This window comes from Cherax quadricarinatus, chromosome 28 (assembly GCF_038502225.1).
Source record: "Cherax quadricarinatus isolate ZL_2023a chromosome 28, ASM3850222v1, whole genome shotgun sequence".
In the NCBI taxonomy this organism is placed as follows: Eukaryota; Metazoa; Arthropoda; class Malacostraca; order Decapoda; family Parastacidae; genus Cherax; species Cherax quadricarinatus.
Window position 1 is genome coordinate 17,499,136 of NC_091319.1, and position 22,650 is coordinate 17,521,785.

The 22,650-nt window shown below is 39.4% G+C and overlaps 1 protein-coding gene across 10 annotated transcripts in view; it reads left to right on the forward strand.

Moving 5' to 3' along the window:
* LOC128693328 (uncharacterized) overlaps window positions 1–22,650 on the forward strand; it is a 354,225-nt gene that overhangs the window by 303,863 nt on the left and 27,712 nt on the right. For all 10 annotated transcript variants that reach the window (XM_070089438.1, XM_070089439.1, XM_070089440.1 and 7 more), the window contains 4 exons: window positions 416–651; window positions 2,487–3,042; window positions 3,318–3,554; window positions 20,347–20,530. In XM_070089438.1, coding sequence (XP_069945539.1) covers window positions 416–651; window positions 2,487–3,042; window positions 3,318–3,554; window positions 20,347–20,530 — 1,213 coding nt within the window. The remainder of the gene's footprint in view (window positions 1–415; window positions 652–2,486; window positions 3,043–3,317; window positions 3,555–20,346; window positions 20,531–22,650) is intronic.

A 22,650-nucleotide genomic window follows, 5' to 3' on the forward strand; every position in this document is an offset into this window, starting at 1 on the left:
TTTGGGATGACCAAATTTTGGGTTTCATTCATAAACAGTTCATTTGGATTGTCGACCCTTAGTCTGGGCAGCGGCTCGCTGAACACTGAGTCATATTGGGACTTTAGTATCTCGCTCATTTCTTGGCTATCATCTGGGTATATCCCATCCTGCCTATGCAGGGGCTCAATACTGGATGTTGTTTTTCCCTTAGATTTGGCATAAGAGAAGAAGAATTTTTTTTTCTTAATTTCCTTTATGGCTTTTTGTTCTTCCGTTGATTCTTGTCTCTTATAAGATTCCTTCTCCTTAAGTTCGATATTTGCAATTTCATTGACTAGTGCCTCCCTTCGTATTTCAGATATATTGCCCCATTTGAATTTTCATGTCATCATCTTTTAAAATTTGTTTTTTACTAATGATACTTAATTTTCAGGTGGCATAATGTACCCGTCTGGAGATGAGGGAGGATTGGGAAGATACCAGAGTGGTGCTTGTTGCATGGTGAGGGACTCGATGTGTCGACCAAGGTTCTGGAAGTTTCTGCTTCTGGTGGTCGTATTACTAATGATGGCGCAGTTTTCCTTAAACATTCTTTTCTACCGCAATTATGATTCTTTATTTTACGTCAATGCTACATCCGCAGAGGTACTTCCATCTTTTGAATCTAGGGTGAGTTAAGTTGTAAAGAAAATTACGTATTCCATTTTAGCACAAGCACAATTACTGTACAGTGCAAGGTTGAATACTGAAACATGTCTGTTGAGAACTTCATTTCTGGAAGGTGGTTAAGTGAGAATAATGTGTTGGTGACTTCCATGAAGGTTTCTGAGTTTGATGTGTCCTGCATGTGGGTACAAACTAGGCATTATGAATATCTTCGATGTGCCAACTTGGGTGAATGATATAGGGTCGAATACAGGAGTAGTATATTAGTGACTTGCAGAATCTTCCTCGTCTTCTTGGAGATGGGTAATAGCAACACATGTGGTGTTCATGGTAGAGTAATTTCTTCTGGGTTTCTTACTGAACACCTCCCTCAGTTCAGGCATTTTTGGTTGGCTGATGAATGTGCATTCTCTGAGGGTGTGATCCACCACAACCACATTCAGAGCAGTATATAATCTTGAATGCACAGTCCTTGACTATATGGTTATAGGACTACCAGTTCCAACAAGGAGTTAGGTGATGGTAGAGTTCAGGTTCAATATTCTTCGGGTTGTAGTAATAAAAATTATGTATTCCTTCACAAGCATCTTGTTGGACCATGAAAATTTTTATGAGCCTGCCCTTGATCGCTGTAGATTTTTGGTATCAGGGTCACCTTATCAACCTTAGTCTAGTAGTTCAGGTTCTCATCTTGGTTCCTCGGGTCACTTGTTAGTTTTCCGGTCCAATTTTTTTTAAACACCAACTTCTCTACTCTTAGTACTGGCTGTAGGATCACTTCTAATTTCTTATTCTTTAGCAGTTTCCTAACAGATGACGGGACAGCCATATTGGCCTCATCATCGCATGAGCAGTTGGTGATGAAGGCGACTTTGATGGTGATCAGGTTGGATAATTTGAAAGTAATCCTTGTGGTGTTGACCAGCTCTTGCTTCATCAGCTCTGTGGTTCCTCCACAGAGTGACTTTGCCTTCACACTGTGAACCTGAACAGTGCAGAAGATTGCCCTTCAGAACAAGGATCACAGGGATGAAGCAGATAATTGTGTATGCTGCTTCCTCACAGAGAAAGAGAGCTGTGTATGTTTGTTCTTTTGTCAGGTCTTTAGTTGATATTTAAGTTATCCAGTCTATTAGCTCTTCCAACTTGCAGTCCAACACAGAAAGGGTATACTATTGCATTTTCCCTCAATTAAATTTCTTTATGGTACTGTACTATTCAAGTTACTGGGACATAATGTGAAACGTTAGTTTGTCCGAGCAATATAAAATAACCCGCTATGACCCTTGCTGTTCCTCATTCATTAGTCTCCAAACAAAGTCTCAACTTTTGTATAGAATTTTGGACTGTGGCCTTCCATTGGCATACTGGTCCACCTCTTTAAAAGTTAAGGTTATGCATTGGATGGGTACATGAGTGGGTGTGAATCAGATCTGCCTAACATAGGCCAATAGGCCTACTACAATGTTTCTTCAAGAATAAAAAGGCACAAGATTTGTGTATTGTCCATTCTTGTGTTCTTGTGAGTTCTCTTTGCTGTGGGTAGTGGAGAGAAATATGAATGTTAGCAGTGGGTCGGAGACTTGACATGTTGGCAAATGCATTCTAAAAGTAACAGGGAGGCACTTGAACAGTGTGAAGATTATAATTTATTCACTGCTGGTTAATGGGGAAAAGAGAGAATGTAACATACATTACATAAACAAAGTGTAATCAGATAATATACAGTACCTTAGATTATTATTGTTAAATTTAAGAGGAGACTTTAAACCCAGTATTTTAGAAGGCATTACATTATTCAGTTTACTGTTTACTAACAATTGTTAATTCTATTTCAGGTAAAGTGGGTGAGGTCTAAGCTACCATGGGTCAGTGGTATCACAGAGAATCAAGTTATAGTAGACCAGTCACAGTATCTTCACATTAGTTCTAACAATAGACCTGTCACACTTGAATTGGAAATATCAAATAATACGTCGAGTGTAGATAAAAATTTAAAGAAATTTGTAGGTGAGGAAATAATTAATACAGTAAACAGTGCTGTTCCCTCAAGTGAAACGATTCAGGATAAAGTGAGAGGAAAAAATTCACAGCTTTCATCTTTACCGTTGTCTAAGTTACTTTTAACAGACAGTAGGGAAGAGGATTCCAAGGGTACCATAGCAAAATCTAATATGACTCTTAGAGCTGTGAGTGATAATCTATTAAAGGCATCATCTGGGATGCATAACAACAGTGATAAAAAGAAAAATGCCATCGAATCCAAAATACCTCATCTTGATGCTTATACAAAATCATTTACAAATGAAAGTGGCAGTGAGAATGATCAGGAGAATAGAAAAGTACTCTTAAGTAAAGAAAAGCCACCTTGCCCTCCTGTCCCACCTAAACTAGGTAAGTGTTTTACTTTTCTTTATACTAAATTCTGTAGTAATTGCATATTCCAAGTAGTGTCATCCATAGTAAAATAAATAGCCTGATACTTTTGAGTTGCATTGATACTTCCAAAGAAAGCTATCATGAAAAATAAGGATGCCTTCCAAAGCTGTCCAAGCTTTTGTTACCAGCATGCATAAAATATTTAATAACCAAGAAAGTAATCACCTAATATTCATTCTATACTACAGGGTACCTTTAATTTTTAATTTATTTTAATCATTTATCTGCAGTGGGTTCAGTTAAGATCCACCGCACATCACCAACTCTTGAGGAACAGGAGCGTAACCACCCAGAGCTGGAGCCTGGGGGTCGCTTCAGACCAGCAGATTGCCGAGCTCGTCACCGGGTTGCCATCATCATCCCATACAGAGATAGAATTCAACACTTAGCTGTGTTTCTCTTCCATATGCATCCTATTCTTCAGCGCCAACAGATTGACTATGCTATTTATTTAGTAGAGCAAGCAGGTTAGTGAAAAGAATATTTAGTTTAATGTGAGTACTGTACAATTTAAATGGTTTTAGTATCATTGTAATTACACTGATGACAGTGCAGTTGAATCAGAAGCCACAACTACTGATGTGACAGTTCATGGAGAAGAGTATTCAAGAGCTGGGAGTCTCATTGCTCATATATACCATCTCTGATGCATACATTACAGTGGCAGTTACAGATATACAGATTTCTTGTCTGTGCTTGTGATGAATACACATTTGGATTATGTTAAGTTTAGTTAGTTTAGGTTATGCTAGGTTAAGTAAAAGTGTTAAAATAGCACATTTAGTACAGCAGTTGTTATCTTTGGAGCACTGTCATACGTTTAACAAGAGTAAGCATATGGAGTCCAGTGTGTGCACATGTACACTAAAATAACTAAAACATTAGGTACTTAGGTAGTAGGTTGGTAGGCAGCAACCTCCCATGGAAGTACTACAGTCCTGCTAAGCGAGTGTGAAATGGAAACCTGTAATTGTTTTACATAATGGTAGGATTGCTGGAGTTTTTTTTTGTTTTCATAAACACGCGGGATAATAGGTATATCTTGCTACTTCTGCTTGCTTAGATCACACTACACATGCATGTACATACATATATATTTACACTCACATCTGGGTTTTCTTTAATTTTTTTAATAGTTCTTCTTTATTTCCTCTAATCTCCATGGGGAAGTGGAAAAGAATTCTTCCTCCGTAAACCATGTGTGTTGTAAGTTGTGACTAAAATGCTGGTAGCAAGGAGCTAGTAACTCCTTCTCCTGTATAAATTACTAAATTTAAAAAGAAAAATGAAAGTTTTTCTTTTTAAAACTTCAGTTTTTCTTTTTAGGTCACCCTGTCTTGGTGAGATAAGGCCAGTTCGTTGAAAAGAAAAAATGTACATTTATATAAAAATATACTGTGGTATGAACCTTGGTAATAGATACCAACAAATTGATTTAGAATGATGTGTGACTAAATACATGTACTAAGATATACAGTGGTCCCCCGCTTTTCGTAGTTCCCGGCAATCGTAAAATTCGCCAATCATAGGGGTATTTTCGTATAAACATGGACTTGCTTTTCATAGGTTGACTCGCGAGTCGTAGTTCGTCCGGGATGCGTACCCACGGCGTGAGCCAGGGCAGCAGCCAGTCTGGCATTTTTTCCAGTGAGCGAAGGTCCCCTCACGTGCTCCAGCGAAATATTTTATAATATTCCATTTATTTTACTGCTTGCAAGTACTAAATAAGCTACCATGGCTCCAAAGAAAGCTCCTAGTGCCAAGCCTGTGGTAAAGAAGGTGAGAAATATGATTGAATTTAAGAAAACCATCATTGAACAATATGAAAGTGGTACAAGTGTGGCCTAACTGTCCAGGATGTATAAGAAACCCTACACAACCTTATGTTCCATAGTGGCCAAGAAAAATGAAATAAAGGATGCTGCTGTTGCAAAGGGAGTAACTATGCTGACAAAAATGAGATCACCAGTACTGGAAGAGGTTGAGAAGTTATTATTGGTGTGGATAAATGAGAAACAATTAGCAGAGATACTCTTATGACTTCGTTTATTTGTGAAAAGGCTAGGCAGTTGCATGAAGATTTGGTAAAGAAATTGCCTGCAAATAGTGGTGAAGTGAGTGAATTTAAGGCCAGCAAAGGCTGGTTTGAGAGATTTAAGAACCATACTGGCATACACAATGTGGTAAGGCATGGTGAGGCTGCCAGTTCGGACCACAAGGCGGCTGAAAAATATGTGCATGAATTCCAGGAGTACATAGAGGCTGAAGGACTGAAACCTGAACAAGTGTTCAATTGTGACGAAACAGGCCTCTTTTGGAAGAAAATGCCAAAGAGGACCTTCATTACACAAGAGGAAAAGGCAGTGCCAGGACACAAGCGTATGAAAGACAAGCTGACGCTAATGTTCTGTGCTAATGCTAGTGGGGATTTCAAAGTGAAGCCATTACTAGTGTACCATTCTGAAAATCCCAGAGTGTTCAGGAAAAACAATGTTATGAAGAGTAAATTGTGCGTGTTTTGGAAATCTAATAGTAAGGCATGGGTCACGAGGGAAATTTTCATCGAGTGGTTCAATGAAGTGTTTGGCCCTAGTGTGAAGGAGTATCTCCTGGAAAAGAAATTGGATCTCAAGTGCGTGCTAGTAATGGACAATGAACCTGCTCATCCTCCAAACTTGGATGACCTAATTTTCGATGAGTTTGGGTTCATCACAGTAAAGTTCTTGCCCCCGAATACCACTTCTCTCCTCCAACCCATGGACCAGCAGGTTATTGCAAACTTTAAAAAACTCTACACAAAAGCAATGTTTCACAGGTGCTTGACTGTGACCACAGACACTCACTTGACCCTAAGGGAATTTTGGAGAGAACACTTCAGCATCCTCCACTGCATAACCCTTATAGGTATGGCTTGGGAGGGAGTGACTACCAGGACTTTGAACTCTGCCTGGAGAAAATTGTGGCCAGATTGTGTCAACAAGAGGGATTTTGAAGGATTTGGGACTGACCCTAATGAGCCTATGTCTGTTGTAAAATCAATTGTGGCACTGGGGAGTTCCATGGGGTTGGATGTGAGTTTGGAGGATGTGGAGGAATTGGTGGAAGACCACAATGAAGAGCTCACCACTGAGTGAGGAGCTGCAAGAGCTTCAGCAGAAAGAGCAACACATCGCAGCTCAGAATCTTGCTGCTGAGGAGGAGGAAGAGATGGAAGAAGGTGCCTTCTTCAGAAATTAGAGAGATTTTTACTATGTGGGGTAAGATGGAAAGCTTTATGGAGAAACATCACCCTAACAAGGTTGTTGCAAGCCAGGTTGGCAACATGTACAGTGACAGTCTTGGGCCATTTTAGGGAAGTGTTAAAGAGATGCCAGAAACAGAGCTCTCTCCACAGTTACTTTGTGAGACAGGACTCCAGTGACTCTCAAGGTGGTCCTAGTGGCATTAAGAAACAGAGAAGAGAAGCAACCCCAGAAAAGCAAATGGTACCTGAGGTGTTGATGGAAGGGGATTCCCCTTCCAAACTATAAACAATCCACTCTCTCTCCTCCTCCAGTCTCCCATACACTAAGAAGAATCTCCAATAAAGGTAAGTGTTATGCTGTTAATGTTTCATTCATCATTTCCCATTGTATTGTTTATGTACTACATGTATATTTCATGTTAAAAATTTTTTTGTTTTAATACTTCTGGGTGTCAGGAACAGATTAATTGTATTTACATTATTTCTTATGGGGAAAATTGATTCGTAAATCGTAAATTTCGTTTATAGTAACGGCTCCAGGAACGGATTAATTACGAACAACGAGGGACCACTGTACTTATTAGAATATGTTTCAGTCCTGAGACCTTGATCACTTCTAACGTACAGAGGTTAAAAAGATAGTACACCTACCATCTGACTTACGACCTGCTCGACATACGACCACTCGACTTACGACCATGTTTTTTATGCCAGATTTTTGGGAAATAAGCAACTGTTTGTGTTGTACACAGTGTTTATCCTAAACCTTATGGTATAAAATACAGCACTAACAGCATAAAAAGTAAAGTAAAAAATGAAATACCAAAATAAAACAATAAAATAAAATCATTACAGAAGTGTGATGTTGATATTCAGTAGTAAGGTTCGACTTGCTTCCATTTTGACTTGCGACTGGTCGGAACCAAGCTTGGTCGTAAGTTGGACATATAGAGACAGAGTGAGGTGTGAGTGACATATGGTGATCTGAAGAATGCCATATTGGGATGAGGACAGGTAGACAATGGGATCCTATGACTCCTGTGTTGTTAGGTGGTGCTTTTCCTGGATGAGTATCATGTATCCTAATGTTGAATTTTTTTAGTTTCCAGCATTATATTCTATGGTGTTGGTGATGTCGACAGTGAGACTTCCAAATATCATAGGGATCTAAGATCTGTGCCTTATCCCAGTTCATCAGATGACTTGTGGAGTCCCATTTCCCCTACATATTTCTTAGGACAGAAACCACAGGGGATGGTGTAGACACCTGCAGTGGAAGTTAGAGGTGTGGGGCTATGTTTCATATTGAGGTCTTTGATATGTGCTCTAAGTACCTGGTGAGTATTTGTGGCAACATCGCCACATGGGAACACTAAGAACTGCTTAGAATACTGTTCATGGGAGATTTGTTGAGGATAGCTTGTTCCTTGAATCTACAATCCCAGGTGAAGAAGGGTGGAAACTAAAGATATGTGAAGGCTTGTGTTATGTACATACATTCTTCTTCAAGGAAACAAGGGCTGGAGAAGTGAAGAGCTCTCAAGAAGCCAATGAGGACACCTCTTTTAGTGTGGGTATGAATAGAAGTGTATAAGATAGTCCTACTTAGGTTTTCTATATACTTTGAGGAGAAGTTTGTCACTGCCAGGAAAACTGCAAAGGAGGATGTCATATGAAACATAGTCCCCACACTAACTTCCACAGCAGGTGTCTACATCAGCCCCTGTGGATACTGTTCCAAGAAATATGTAGGGAAAATAGGCAGAACTCTTTTGGTCCACCTAAACAAACATCGAAACACCAGCAACAGAGACAACTGAAGGTATGCCAGTGTCCTTCACAGGGACTCGCAGGCCATCTGATGAACTGGGATAAGGCACAGCTAGTCCTCACTGAACAAGATCTTAGATGCTGATGATGTCTGGAAGCCTTGCTAATCTCCCTCTCCGGCACCATAGAACAATACTGGAAACTACAAAATTTCAACATTAGTTTAACTGATACTCATCCAGGTAAAGCACCACCTACCTAATGACACAGGAGTCACATGATACCATTGTTTTCCTGTCCTCATCTCAATTTGGCATTCTTCAGATAACCATGTGTTACTCACACCTCTCTATGCTTATACAGTGGAACCTCCACTTGCGAGCGCATCCACGTGCGAGTTTTTCCAAATACTAGCAGTCGCTCGGTCGATTTTTTGCTTCCATACGTGAGCGAAATTTCCAGATGCGAGTGGGCCTCAAGGGAGGTTCCTTGACGTTGGTGAGGGGCTCTTGCTCTTGATCTAGGGAATTGGATCTCATTTGTTTGATGGACTATCTTATTGAAACTTAGGCAATGCATGATGGAAAGATACTTCTTAATGTACACCAAAAATGAAAGAAATAATGGAGTTCACTTCTCAGCCATTAGCCGTCCCCCTTAGCGGTATTTTCATATGGTTTTTATGGTTGTATTCTCGTTTTTTTGGTCTCATTTGATAGAATGGAAGATATCTTACAGGGATAGGTATGATTTTCATTGGTTTCACGACGAAAAGTACCTTGAAATTGAACTCAAAGTAGCAGACATGTTTGATTCTTTGGCGATGTTCAAGAGTAAATAAATGATGTCACTGTCCATTCTAATATGCAGTCATGAATGGGTTGACATTATTTATACAATTATTACAATAATGCAGTGGTCTGCATAACAGTAAATCTTCTATTTTTGTGTGAATAAAAATTACAAATTATTCATATTGTAATAGTAATAATACGTATAATAATAATAATATATAATAATAATATATGTATAATAATCTTTCAACTTACCAGCCATATCCCACTGAGGTAGGGTAGCCCAAAAGGAAAAACGAAAGTTTCTCCTTTTAAATTTAGTAATACATACAGGGGGAGGGGTTCCTAGCCCCTTGCTCCCAGCATTTTAGTCACCTCTTACTACACGCATGGCTTTTGGAGAAAGAATTCTGTTCCACTTCCCCATGGAGATAAGAGGAAATAAACAAGAATAAGAACTAGAAAGAAAATAGAAGAAAACCCAGAGGGGTATGTATATACTATATGCTTGTACATGTATGTGTAGTGTGACCTAAGTGTAAGTAGAAGTAGCAAGATGTACCTGAAATCTTGCATGTTTATGGGACAGAAAAAAATACACCAACAATCCTACCATCATGTAAAACAATTACATACTTTCGTTTTACACTCACTTGGCAGGACGGTAGTACCTCCCTGGGCAGTTGCTGTCTGCCAACCTACTATCTAAATGTATAATACAGTAGACCCCCACCTTACGAACGCATCGCATTACGTTAAATCCGCCATATGAAGCATTTGAACGCAAAAATTTTGCCTCGCCTTACATGATTCGTCTGGGACGCATCCCACGTGTGGCCTCAGTGCCAGTGTTTACAAGCCAGCCAGTGTGGTTGCATCTACGCATACATTCGGTACATTTCACATTATCCCAGTGTTTTTAGTGCTTGTAACTGCAAAATAAGTTGCCATGGACCCCAAAAAAGCTTCTAGTGCCATCCCTGTGGTAAAAAGGGCGAGGATTAGTATGGAATTGAAAAAAGAGATTAAGGAAATGTGTGCAAAGTGGGTTGAACTGCAAACCTTTAAGGATGAAAATCACCCTGACACAGCTACTGCAACCCATGTTGGCAACCTGTACAATGACAGTGTTATGGCCCATTTTAGGAAAGTCTTAAAGGAACAGGAGGTACAGAGCTCTATGGACAGATTTGTTGTGTGACAGAGGTCCAGTGACTCTCAAGCTGGTCCTAGTGGCATTAAAAGAAGAAGGGAAGTAACCCCGGAAAAGGACTTGCTACCTCAAGTCCCAATGGAAGGGGATTTCCCTTCTAAACAGTAACTTCCACACAGGCAACATTTAGGCAACTTTATTTCGAAACGTTTTGCGTACACAGTAGGCTTCTTCAGTCGAGTACAGAAAGTAGGCGGGAGCAGTAGAGACATGAAGACGATGTAATCAGTCCATCACCCTTGAAGTCGTAGATTTGAGGTTGTCAGTCCCTCAGCCTGGAGAAGTTCTGTTCCAAAGCCTGGAACTAAAATCTACGGCTTCAAGGGTGATGGACTGATTACATCGTCTTCACGTCTCTACTGCTCCCGCCTACTTTCTGTACTCGACTGAAGAAGCCTACTGTGTAGGCGAAACGTCTCGAAATAAAGTTGCCTAAATGTTGCCTATGTGTCTTATCTACCAACCTGTCGGTATTGTATACCATTTGATAATTTATTTATTTATTTATTTAGAAATTTTAGCATACATACAGAGGAACAAAAAAAAAATGCAGGTAGAGCAGCATGCCAAAGCCACTTATATGCATAGCATTACGGGCTGGGTTAAAATTAACTTAAGATTAACTAAGCAATGATGAAATCAGTGATAAGACATTATTGTAAACAGATAACTATAAAGCACAAATGAGTATTACAAAGACAGCTCATATGGTTGCATGCATTGCTGTTCATTCAGTAGAATGGAGTATTCTGTTAGGTAGTGTATTTAAAAAAATAACAAAGTTAGATTGGGTCCTAGGTTTAACATTTATGTGATATAATTGTGAGTAACATTTTGGATATACAATTTATAAGGTTCAGTTATTCAGTATTTATTTGGTTTTGAGTGAGTAAGTGAACTTTGAGAAGAGACTTGAATTTGTAAACAGGTAGTGTTTCTTTTATATTTACAGGTAATGAATTCCAGATTTTAGGGCCTTTTATGTGCATTGAGTTTTTGCATAGCGTGAGATGGACACGAGGAACATCAAAGAGTGATCTGTGCCTTGTGTTATGGTCATGTGTTCTGTTGAGGTTGGCAAGGAGATGTTTGAGGGGAGGGTTAATATCAGAGTTAAGTGTTTTATGTATGTATCATCAATCATCACCAGATCTTCAATAAAGGTAAGTGTCATGTATTCTATTCTTAGTAGAGTAGTAATTGTGCATGTCTTCTTCAGTTTGTGTGTATTAAAATTAATATTTCATGTGGTAAAAAAATTTTTTTTTCATACTTTGGGGTGTCAGGAACGGATTAATTTGATTTCCATTATTTCTTATGGGGAAAATTAATTCGGCTTACGATAATTTCGGCTTACGATGAGCTCTCAGGAACAGATTAATATCGTAAGGCGGGGGCCCACTGTAATAAATGTATAACAATAATGTACTATGTAATAAATGTTAATAATAGGTGCCTTCAAAAAGCCATCACTAGATGGCAGTGATTACCACAACAATGCAGGAGCGGCCGTGGCCACCTCCACCTGTCACATAATGACATATGTTATTCATTCTAGAGTATGTATCAGGTTTCTGTGTTATTTATATTATTTATTATGTCGTATTAGATGAATTGCGATAGATAAATAAGCCGTATATATATTAGCGAAATATTGAAGTACAGTGGACCCTCGACTTATAAAGGCCTCATGTTACGATAAAATTGACTTGCGAAGCTTTTCAGCGTAAAAATTTTACCCCGACCTACAATGAAAAACTCAACTTACATCATTCGTCCCATACGCGTCCACGCTTCTGTCTGACCTGAGTGCGCCTCAACTGGCCTGCCTTCAGTTAGTGCGCCAATGTTTACAAGCTGGTGCAGTCGGTTCCACGCATACAATCTGTACATTTTGTATTATTCCAGTATTTTTAGTGCTTGTAACTGCTAAATAAGCCACCATGGGCCCAAAGAAAGCTTCTAGTGCCAACCCTGTGGTAAAAAGGGTGAAAATTACTATAGAAATGAAGGAGATAATTAATAGGCATGAAAGTAGAGTGCATGCCTCTGAGCTGGCCAGGTTGTACAACAAACCCCAATTAACCATCACTACTATCCTGACCAACAAAAAGGCAATTAAGGAAGCTGTTGTTGAGAAAGGTGCAAGTATCTTTTCAAAACACAGATCGCAGGTACTCGAAGATGTTGAGAGACTGTTATTGGTGTGGATAAACGAAAAACAGATATCAGGAGATAGCATCTCTCAAGCAATCGTATGTGAAAAGGCAAGGCAGTTGCATGACGATTTAATTAAAAAAATGCCTGCAACTAGTGGTGATGTGAGTGAATTTAAGGCCAACAAAGGTTGGTTTGAGAGATTTAAGAATTGTAGTGGCAAACATAGTGTGATGAGGCATGGTGAGGCTGCCAATTCGGACCAAAAAGCGGCTGAAAAATATGTGCAGGAATTCAAGGGGTACATAGAGGCTGAAGGATTGAAACCCCAACAAGTGTTTAATTGTGACAAAACAGGCCTGTTTTGGAAGAAAATGCCAAACAGGACCTACATTACACAGGAGGAAAAAGCACTGCCAGGACACAAGCCTATGAAAGACAGGCTAACCTTAATGTTGTGTAGTAATGCTAGTGGGGATTGTAGAGTGAAGCCTCTACTTGTGTATCACTCTGAAACTCCCAGTGTGTTCAGGAAAAACAGTGTCGTCAAGGCTAATTTGTGTGTGATATGGAGGGCAAGCAGTAAGGCATGGGGTCATTAGGGACTTTTTCTATGACTGATTTTACCATGTGTTTGGCCCCACGGTGGAAAATTATCTCCTGGAAAATAAATTGGAACTTAAGTGCCTCCTGGTATTAGAAATGCTCCTGGTCATCCTTCAGACTTGACAGAGCAAATTTCGGGGGAGTTGAGCTTCATAAAAGTGAAGTTTTTGCCTCCTAATACCACTCCTCCAGCCCATGGACCAGCAGGTCATTTCAAATTTCAAGAAGCTGTACACCAAAGGAATGTTTCAAAAGTGCTTTGAAGTGGCCTCAGACACTCAGTTGACCCTTAGAGAATTTTGGAAAGATCACTTTAGTATCCTCAGTTGCATAAACCTTATAGGTAAGGCTTGGGAGGGGGTAAGGCTTGGGAGGGAGTGACTAAGAGGACCTTGAACTCTTCTGGGAGAAAACTGTGGCCAGAATGTGTAGAAGAGAGGGATTTTGAAGGGTTTGGGGCTAACCCTGAGGAGCCTATGCCAGTTGTGGAATTTATTGTGGCATTGGGGAAGTCCTTGGGGTTGGAGGTTAGTGGGGAGGATGTGGAAGAGTTGGTGGAGGACGACAATGAAGAACTAACCACTGATGAGCTGCAAGAGCATCTGCAACAGCAAGAGGCCACAACTGAGGAAATTGCTTCAGAGGAGGGGAGAGAGAAATGGAGGAGGTTGCCTTCTTCAAAGATTAAAGAAATTTGTGTAAAGTGGGTTGACATGCAAACCTTTATGGAAGAAAATCACCCTGACATATCTATTGCAAGCCGTGCTGGTGACTTTTACAATGACAATGTTGTGAACCACTTTAGGAAAGTCTTAAAGGAACGTGAGGTACAGAGCTCTATGGACAGATTTTTGGTGCAACAGAGGTTCAGTGACTCTCAAGTTGTTCCCAGTGGCATTAAAAGAAGATGGGAAGTAACTCCAGAAAAGGACTTGCTACCTAAAGTCCTTATGGAAGGGGATTCCCCTTCCAAAAATTAATACACTTCCATCTCCCCTCTTCCCATCTCATCACACATCACTACAGTTTCAATAAAGATAAGTGTTATTTATTCTTCATTTAGTACCGTATATTGTGGATGTATCCTTCTTTTTGTGTGTAGGAAAATGTATATTTCACGTGTTAAATTTTTTTTTTTCGTACTTTTGGGTGTCTGGAACAGATTAATTGGATTTCCATTATTTCTTATGGGGAAAATTAATTCGACTTACGATAATTTCGTCTAACGATGAGCTCTCTGGAACAGATTAATATCATAAGTCGAGGGCTCACTGTGCATGTATCTTGTCATGCCTCCTGAGAACTGGGAATGGATTAATTGCATTTCACTTAATTTAAATGAGGAAAATCGACTCTGCAAATGAGCAAATCTAGATGCGAGCAAGGTCACGGAATGGATTAAACTCATAAATAGAGGTTTCACTGTATACAAGAGCATAAGAAAGAAGGAACACTGCAAGAGGCCTACTAGCCCATATGAGGCAGGTCCAATTCTCCCACCTGCTTAAGCCAATGCCTTAACTTAGCCAGGTCAGTCACATTCACTTAAGGGAGGAGCACGGCATCTGACCTAGTAACGCAAGCTAGTCAGGTCCAACTCACACCCACTCGCACCCACTCATGTATTTATCCAACCTATTGTTAAAACTACACAACGTCTTAGCTCTATGATGGTGCTCAGGAGTTTGTTCCACTCGTCCACAACTCTAGTACCAAACCAGTTCTCTCCTATATCCTTCCTGAATCTGAATTTTTCCAACTTAAAACCATTGCTATGAGTCCTGTCTATGCTAGATATTTTTAGCATGCTATTTACATCCCCTTTATTAATTCCTGTTTTCCATTTATACACCTCAATCATATTCCCCCTAATGGCCCGGTGGCCTGGTGGCTAAAGCTCCCGCTTCACACACGGAGGGCCCGGGTTCGATTCCCGGCGGGTGGAAACATTCCGACACGTTTCCTTACACCTGTTGTCCTGTTCACCTAGCAGCAAATAGGTACCTGGGTGTTAGTCGACTGGTGTGGGTCGCATCCTGGGGGACAAGATTAAGGACCCCAATGGAAATAAGTTAGACAGTCCTCGATGACGCACCGACTTCTTGGGTTATCCTGGGTGGCTAACCCTCCAGGGTTAAAAATCCGAACGAAATCTTATCTTATCTTATCTTCTATGCCTTTCTAGAGTGCAGATTCAGGGCCCTCAGTGTATCCTCATAGGAAGGATTTCTGATACGTGGGATCAAATTTGTCATCCTCCTTTTGTATGTTTTCCAGTGCATTTATATCCCTTCTTTATTACATTGACCAAAACTGTGCAGCATAATCTAAATGACACCTAACCAGAGATATAAGAAGTTGAAGAACAACCTGAGGACTTCTATTATTTATACTACTTGATATGAAGCCAAGGATTCTGTTAGCTTTATTGAGAATACTTATGCACTGTTGTCTTGGTTTCAGATTACTGCTAGCCAGAACTCCTAAATCCTTTTTGCAATCCATAATATTAAGATCTATTTTATTTAGTTTATATGTGGCATGGTTATATTCTTATCCAACATTTAGAATTTTGCATTTGTCTATATTAAACTGCATCTGCCACTTCTTTTGATCATAGCCATCTTGAAAGGCATAAATTGATTAATGAATCTCAGCATGGTTTTACAAAAGGGCATTCATGCCTTACAAGTTTACTATCTTCACTAAGGTTTTTGAGGAGGTAGATCATGGTAATGAATATGATATTGTTTATATGGACTTCAGTAAGGCTTTTGATAGAGTTCCACATCAGAGGCTATCGAGGAAACTTAGGGCACACGGAATAGCGTAACAAATTTTTTCCTGGGTAGAGGCATGGTTGACAAATAGGCAGCAGAGAGTTTGCATAAATGGGGAGAAATCAGAATGGGGGCACATCACAAGTGGTGTTCCACAGGGGGGTCAGTGTTGGGCTTCTTCTTGTTCACAATTTACATAAACGACAGAAATGAGGGAATAAATAGTGACATGAGCAAATTTGCTGACACCAAAATAGGCCGTCCAATTCATTCTAATGAAGATATTAGAGGACTCCAGGATGATTTTGTTTGTGAACAAACAGGTCACAATACAGCAGGTATTGTGACCTGGTACTTGATTATTAATTGTCTGATGACAGATAAACGAAAGTCACCATATGGTGGTCTGTTGCCGGTCTTCATTTGGTACATATTACTTGCATTGAGCATTGAAATGTCCATGAAATGGAAGAAAAGTTTCACGTACCACTTGTAACTCTTATGAACACAATCAGCAAAGGCAATTTGCATGTCACATTTGTCAACCAAATGCATGTTTTGTGTGTAGTCAATCACTATCACTAGTTTTAGAATAGGCTCATTTGTCACACTATCCACCTTGCCACTGTCTTTCATTTCGTTATGGTGTGACATTTCGTTTGTCATGCCACATTAATGCCAAGATGTCATTGGCAGTAAACACCTGCACCTCACCACTACAAATGCCTGTGTTGAACCTGGACATATGTTTATGATTAGAACACACTGTGCCACACACCTCTGTCATGTTCAATTGCAAGAAATCAAAGAGTAAGGAGCTGGTGTGCCAGTTATCAGTACGTATATAATATATGCCCATTACCAAGATATGGTACCATCATTGCTCTCACTACATCACCTGAGATACCCAATAACATCCTGGTATCTTCTAATGTTTTACTTCCTGTTTATGCAATTATATCCAGTACCAGGCCACTGTCACAGTCACAGAGTTCAAATAGTTTTATACCAAAACGTTTCCTCTTGCTTGGTATAGACTGCTTGAATACATAACCTGCGCATAGGAGAGAGGAGCTTATGACGATGTTTCAGTCCGACTTGGACATTTACAAAGTCACACTAACAAAAAGGAGAGAAGGGAGGGAGTATATATACGCCAGCAGACAGGAATGGGACAAGAGAGGCAGTGGTAAAGGTAGTAGTGTGGAGATAGTCAAATACTAAGAAAGAGGAGCACTGCAAGTGTGACTTTGTAAATGGTCCAAGTCGGACCGAAACGTCATCGTAAGCTTCTCTCTTCTATGTGTGGGTTATTTGTGTATTGTTCCAGCCTCGGTATTGTCTCTCTTTGTTATTTATACTGCTTAAATGACAGTCTACCTTTGAACAAATCAAAGACTTAGTCAATTACAAGATTCTTGAACAGATAAAATTACATGTTGAACTTTTGTTTCAGATACATGAAAACATTTCTAATCTTGTATAACCTGTCATTTCTGTTGGCTTGGTTTTGTCAGAGAAATGCAGCATATGCAACAGTAGAAAAAATCTGTTAACTGGGATGATATCACTGAAGGCCAGGGTAGAAATTAACCCATCTGTGGGCCAGTATGATTTTATATTATGCTTATAGGCATGAGGCATAAGCATTACTGTTGCCCAAAACAAATACTATTCAGCCACAGTTGTCGTCTTCCACCGGTGTAGTCTTGACCATAGTGAAATCATTGTACAGTGGAACCTCAAAAATCGAACTGCTCCCAACACGACCAATTATGTAAATGTATTTTTGTAAGTGCTTTTATAAGTGTATTTTTGAGGGTCTGAAATGGACTAATCTAATTTACATTATTCCTGATGGGAATAAATTCATTCGGTAAAGGCACTCGAACAGCCTTCTGGACCGAAGAAAGTTCGATATTTGAGGTTCCACTGTATTTGCCATGGTGTAATCAAAATACTTGTTACTTTCCCTGACAATATTTTCCATCAAGGGCTGGTCAAAGAATAGTTCAAATAATGCAGTTCACTTGCAATGTTACCAAGGGAACAAGATGGCAGGAATCCACTTTGAGTGTTAACAAATTGATGGGGGATTGGGAACAAAATTGGGATTTTGCTGCCAATCCCAGGTGCAGTTTGCTGGTGGGTACTGGACATCATTAGCTGGTTGTGGTTGTAATTTTGGTTGTGCAAATTGTGGTGTGGGGCTGGTTGACAATGCCCTTTGTCCTGGACCTGCTGAGTCAGCAGCTTGAGTCCCAGCCTGGGCTGGTGCCACATGCCTGTGGCACCACCACCTAATGATGCATGTGGTCTATCCATGCCAATTGTAGCCACATCACTGTCTATTCCAGGTGTAGGGCTACGGGATGTACTCCATCCCCTTGGAATTGTGAATGGTACACTCCTGAGCGTATGCAGCTTCACATAAACTGACATTTCACTGGCGAATATGATTCTTCACTATCGCTACTCGAATGATCATCATGAGCAGTAAAATCAAAGTCCATGTCACTATCATCACCATTACTCAAATCCAAGGCATGGCCACGCGAAAATGTTAGTTTTCTTTTGCAACGAGGTACAACTGAATGTGACTGAGATGCACCAGCACCATAGGGGGCATCAGGATTTTCAGCACTATTGTCGATACCCTGAGCATTGCTTTTGGTCACAAATTGTTCAGAACCATAGAATTCCTCTTCAGCTCCACTTCCATCCATGTCAGTTCTATCACTTGGGAAGAGGAGCTTCCCAATTTGCTGGGGAGTGAGAGCTTCCTTACCGTGAGGCATGATGACCAAAGCATACCGAGATGGTGTTCCCACAGTGCAATGCGAGTGCCCCGATTTTTTTTTACTGCGCACGCTGATCACGCAGACCCACTCTTAGATGTAGGCCTGCCAGCTTTCTCACGCTAAATTTGAAGCTGCTAGAATAATGACGTAGTTCTACGGCTTAGACCCTGGCATCAAAGCCGTAGAGCTATGGGACGGACCCTCAAAGAGTAGGTCGATAAATGAATTGGTCATTAAGTGAGGAGCATACTATACTGGTAGTGAGTTTGTGTCAACCATCTTTAGATATTGTTTTAATGTCACCTTTGCACCATTTACACAGTAGTGTACTGTATATTGTAATAAACAGAATAGAGGAAATCAGCTCTTAATATACGTACATTGCTTTGGTATGCATACTGGTCGGAGAACTGGCTGTAAGTCCAAGCAGTCGTTAAACAAGTATGTCGTTAAGTGAGGAGAGACTGTATATACCGTACAGTATGTGTAAATGTACTGTTTAGGCTGAGCTTTTTGCTTATGGCTTTTAAAGTAATGATTGTTTGGTCAAACAGTGAACTTATTGTTGCATTATCAACACAAAAATGAGTCTGAATATAGTTTTAATATTATCCATTTGAACACCAACAAAATGTAGGCTGAAATGATAGCCTTGGTTTGATTAAACTAAATTGTATTGTGTTTATTGGACAAGGGTAGATAGTTGCATAAAGTTGTCGTTGGGCAGAATCTGGAACACTTCTCAGACCAGTAATTTTAAAATCATCTGTATATGCTGAATGTTATGAATTTTTTTTTTGTTTTTCAGAAGAAAGTATAACCTTGGAGTGAGGGGTTACTTATTGGTGTCTGATGTAAAAAGGAACATAGCTTCTTGATCTTTTGTAACACTTAGGGTGCTTTCCCCCCAAAAAATAGCCAGAAGAGATGCCATATTTTGTGTGAAATTGATATTCTGTGCCTTAGACATGGTGAAAGTATGCCTGGATCTGATATATGCCAGTAGTACAACTAAAGACTACTTGGGTACATATTCATATCTGTGTTCTGGGATGTTGAAGATGCATTACCTTAACCACATTCTTAACCTTATCACTGATTTCCTGTGTTTAAGCTAACCACAGTAAATAGGTTCTTTCCTTAATACAGTAGGGTCAAAATTTGTGAAGATAATTGCAGTATGCTCAGCAACAGTCACTTTGTTGGTTTCATTTGTTGTATGGAATTTGATTGATTAATGATGTAAGGTGAAAATAATTAAAAGTACCCTGTCCTGTGCAGCAAAGATTTTTTTTTCAGACTAAATATTCAAGGGTAGTTTAACCCTTTCAGAGTCGAGAGGCCCTCTCCTAAACTTGTTCTCAGGGTTGAAAAATTTTTGGAAAAAAAAAAAAAGATTTTTTCTCGTGAAAAGATAGATAATCTTTTCCCAATCAAAATCATTTCAATTTCTATGTCTTCCATTCTATAAAATGAAACCAGGGAAACTAGAATACAACCATAAATGCCATATGAAAATACAGTGCAAAGTCGCTGTTTTAAACCAAAAACACGGTCAAAGTTTTTTTTTCTCATTGCGCACTGTGTGCTGCTGGATTTTTTTATACTGCGCACACTGACCACATAGACCCATTCTTGCGTATGTATGCCTACCAGCTTTCTCTTGCTAGATTTGAAGGCGCTAGAATTTAGGCATACTAGTACGTCAATAAACCTGGTGCGTAAGCCTTACTAGTACGTCGGAAACCCTGAAAGGGTTAATTACTGCATTCAATATTTTCTTGACAAATAATTTGGGAGTGAATTTCGTTGGTGTTTATATGAAGATGACTGTTGACATAAATGGTAGGCAGGAAGAAACTTACATATGTTGATAACTAATGCCTGCTTTCAGGTACTGGAAAATTTAACCGAGCAATGTTAATGAATGTTGGAGCCTTGGAGGCACTTAAACAGTACCAGTATGACTGCTTCATTTTTCATGATGTTGATCTTATACCGGAGGATGACCGTAACCTCTATACCTGTCCTGAGCAGCCTCGTCACATGTCTATTGCCATTGATAGCATGAAATACAGGTATGTTCCTTTCAGTACTGTCTTTGTTAATGTTCATGATAGCCTGTCAGATTATGGCTAGGTGTCTTAGCACAGTCTTTGGTATAACTTAATTTTAAGAATACAGGAGAGCCCCACATGTTCTGCACCTTCTTTTCAGTGTTCCATATTTTTGGTGGTTTTCAATTGAGTCGTTGTTCATTATGTTTGGTGCTTTTTCTGCTATTTTTGTGCAACAGTTATGTAAGGGAAGGGTGACAGGTATGATATTTTAAGATAAGTATTGTATGTATTGTGTGTTTTTACTTTTGTATCTGTTTTTTTATGCCTAGCTGTATTGAGGACTTAATATATGATAAATGTAAACACATTAGCAGGCATTTTAGATGCATTCGGGATTGAAAAAAAGCTCTTTTTCACTCGCTGGCAATTTTCGCTTATCACCAGGAGTTAGGAACCTAACATGTAAAAACTAGGCCCTCCTGTATAATTAATATAACTTAAATATAAAACTGTTGGTTGCTTCCTGCCATAGCAGGCTGACTGAATGAAGGCAAATACATTATTACACTTTTAATTGAAACTGATGATAATTTGCAGTTTATCGGACTATTTCCTGCTTACCACAAAATTGAAATAGTTTGACTAATAATTCATTATTTTACAGTTAGAATACCAAATCTTAGATTTTATTCTACACTTCATAAGATTTTTTAGAAAATACATTCATCATCACTAGCTCTTTCCAGAAAATGTACAGACATCACACTTACAAGAATCCATCAAATGATAAGATCCCCTGGGCTCCCCTCCCCAATTCATGGCCTTGCAGATTCATTTGCTATGATTATTCCTACTTTTATGTGTGGGATAAAAATCTGAAAGCAAATTTTATTTTACAATTTCAGATGCTGCCACCAGCTCAATATAAGTTCAAGTGATTAATGACTGAATGATTATAAATCTTATTTCATTCACTTTTTGCAAGGAATTTGAATTTTTTTTTTTTTTTTTTTTTTTTTTTTATTTTTTTTTTTTTTTTTTTTTTTTTTTTTTTTTTTTTTTTTTTTTTTGTACCAGTTAAGTTTCTGGCATTTTTATGTATGCTGGTGAATGATAAAGATATGCAAGAAGAGCAAGTGTGAAGACCAGAAACTTGAGGCAGGCTGCCTGCTAACACGTGGCCGTAATGTTAAATTAATTTATTCTTTATTTACATGAGAGTCTGTGGTTTGGAAATTAGGAGGTGCGGGATTACCAAAATTATTATCCAGAGGGCTGAGGAGGGGTTGAGGTGGTTTGGAGATGTAGAAAGGATGGAATGAAATAGAATAACTTTGAGAGTATATAAATCTGTAGTGGAGGGAAGGCGGGGTTGGCGTCAGCTTAGGAAAGGTTGGAGGGAAGGAGTCAAGGAGGTTTTGTGTGTGAGGGGCTTGGGCTTCCAGCAGGCATGTGTGTGTGTGTTAAATAGGAGCGAATGGAGGCAAATGGTTTTTAGGACTTGATGTGCTGTTGGAGTGTGAGCAAGGTAATATTTGTGAAGGGCTTCAGGGAAACTGGCAGGCCAGACTTGAGTCCTGGAGATGTGAAGTACTGTGTCTGCATTCTGAAGGAGGGGTGTTAATGTTGCAGTTTTATAACTGTAGTATGAGCACGCCTCTGGCAAGACAGTGATGGAATGGATGATGATGATGAAAGTTTTTCTTCTTTGGGCCACCCTGCCTTGGTGGGAGATGGCTGATGTGTTAATAAAAAAATATTTACATGAAATTCCAACAATAAATTATGTGTATACTTATATGCAAGTCAACAATTTTAGAGCAAGGGAAAAAGTGGCTGATTTTTTTGACTGAAAATTTGATCCCAAGATCTGGGTAATGAAAGCTACAGCTCTTCACTAAGCTGCAGTTTAGTGACTGAATACTGTGTGAGGTGATTGTTGAGAAAGTAAGCAATGCCTTCTACTAGTGGTTACTACATAGTACCAGTATACAGTGTATACTATGTATTTACACATTCTTATGCCTGCTTTATCTTGTGATGCATCTTTCAGAATGTCTTGAGTTTGAGAGTTGTGAAGTGATGTTCTTGTCTAGATGTTTATCATAAAGATTAATCTCAAAGTGGACAAAGCATGC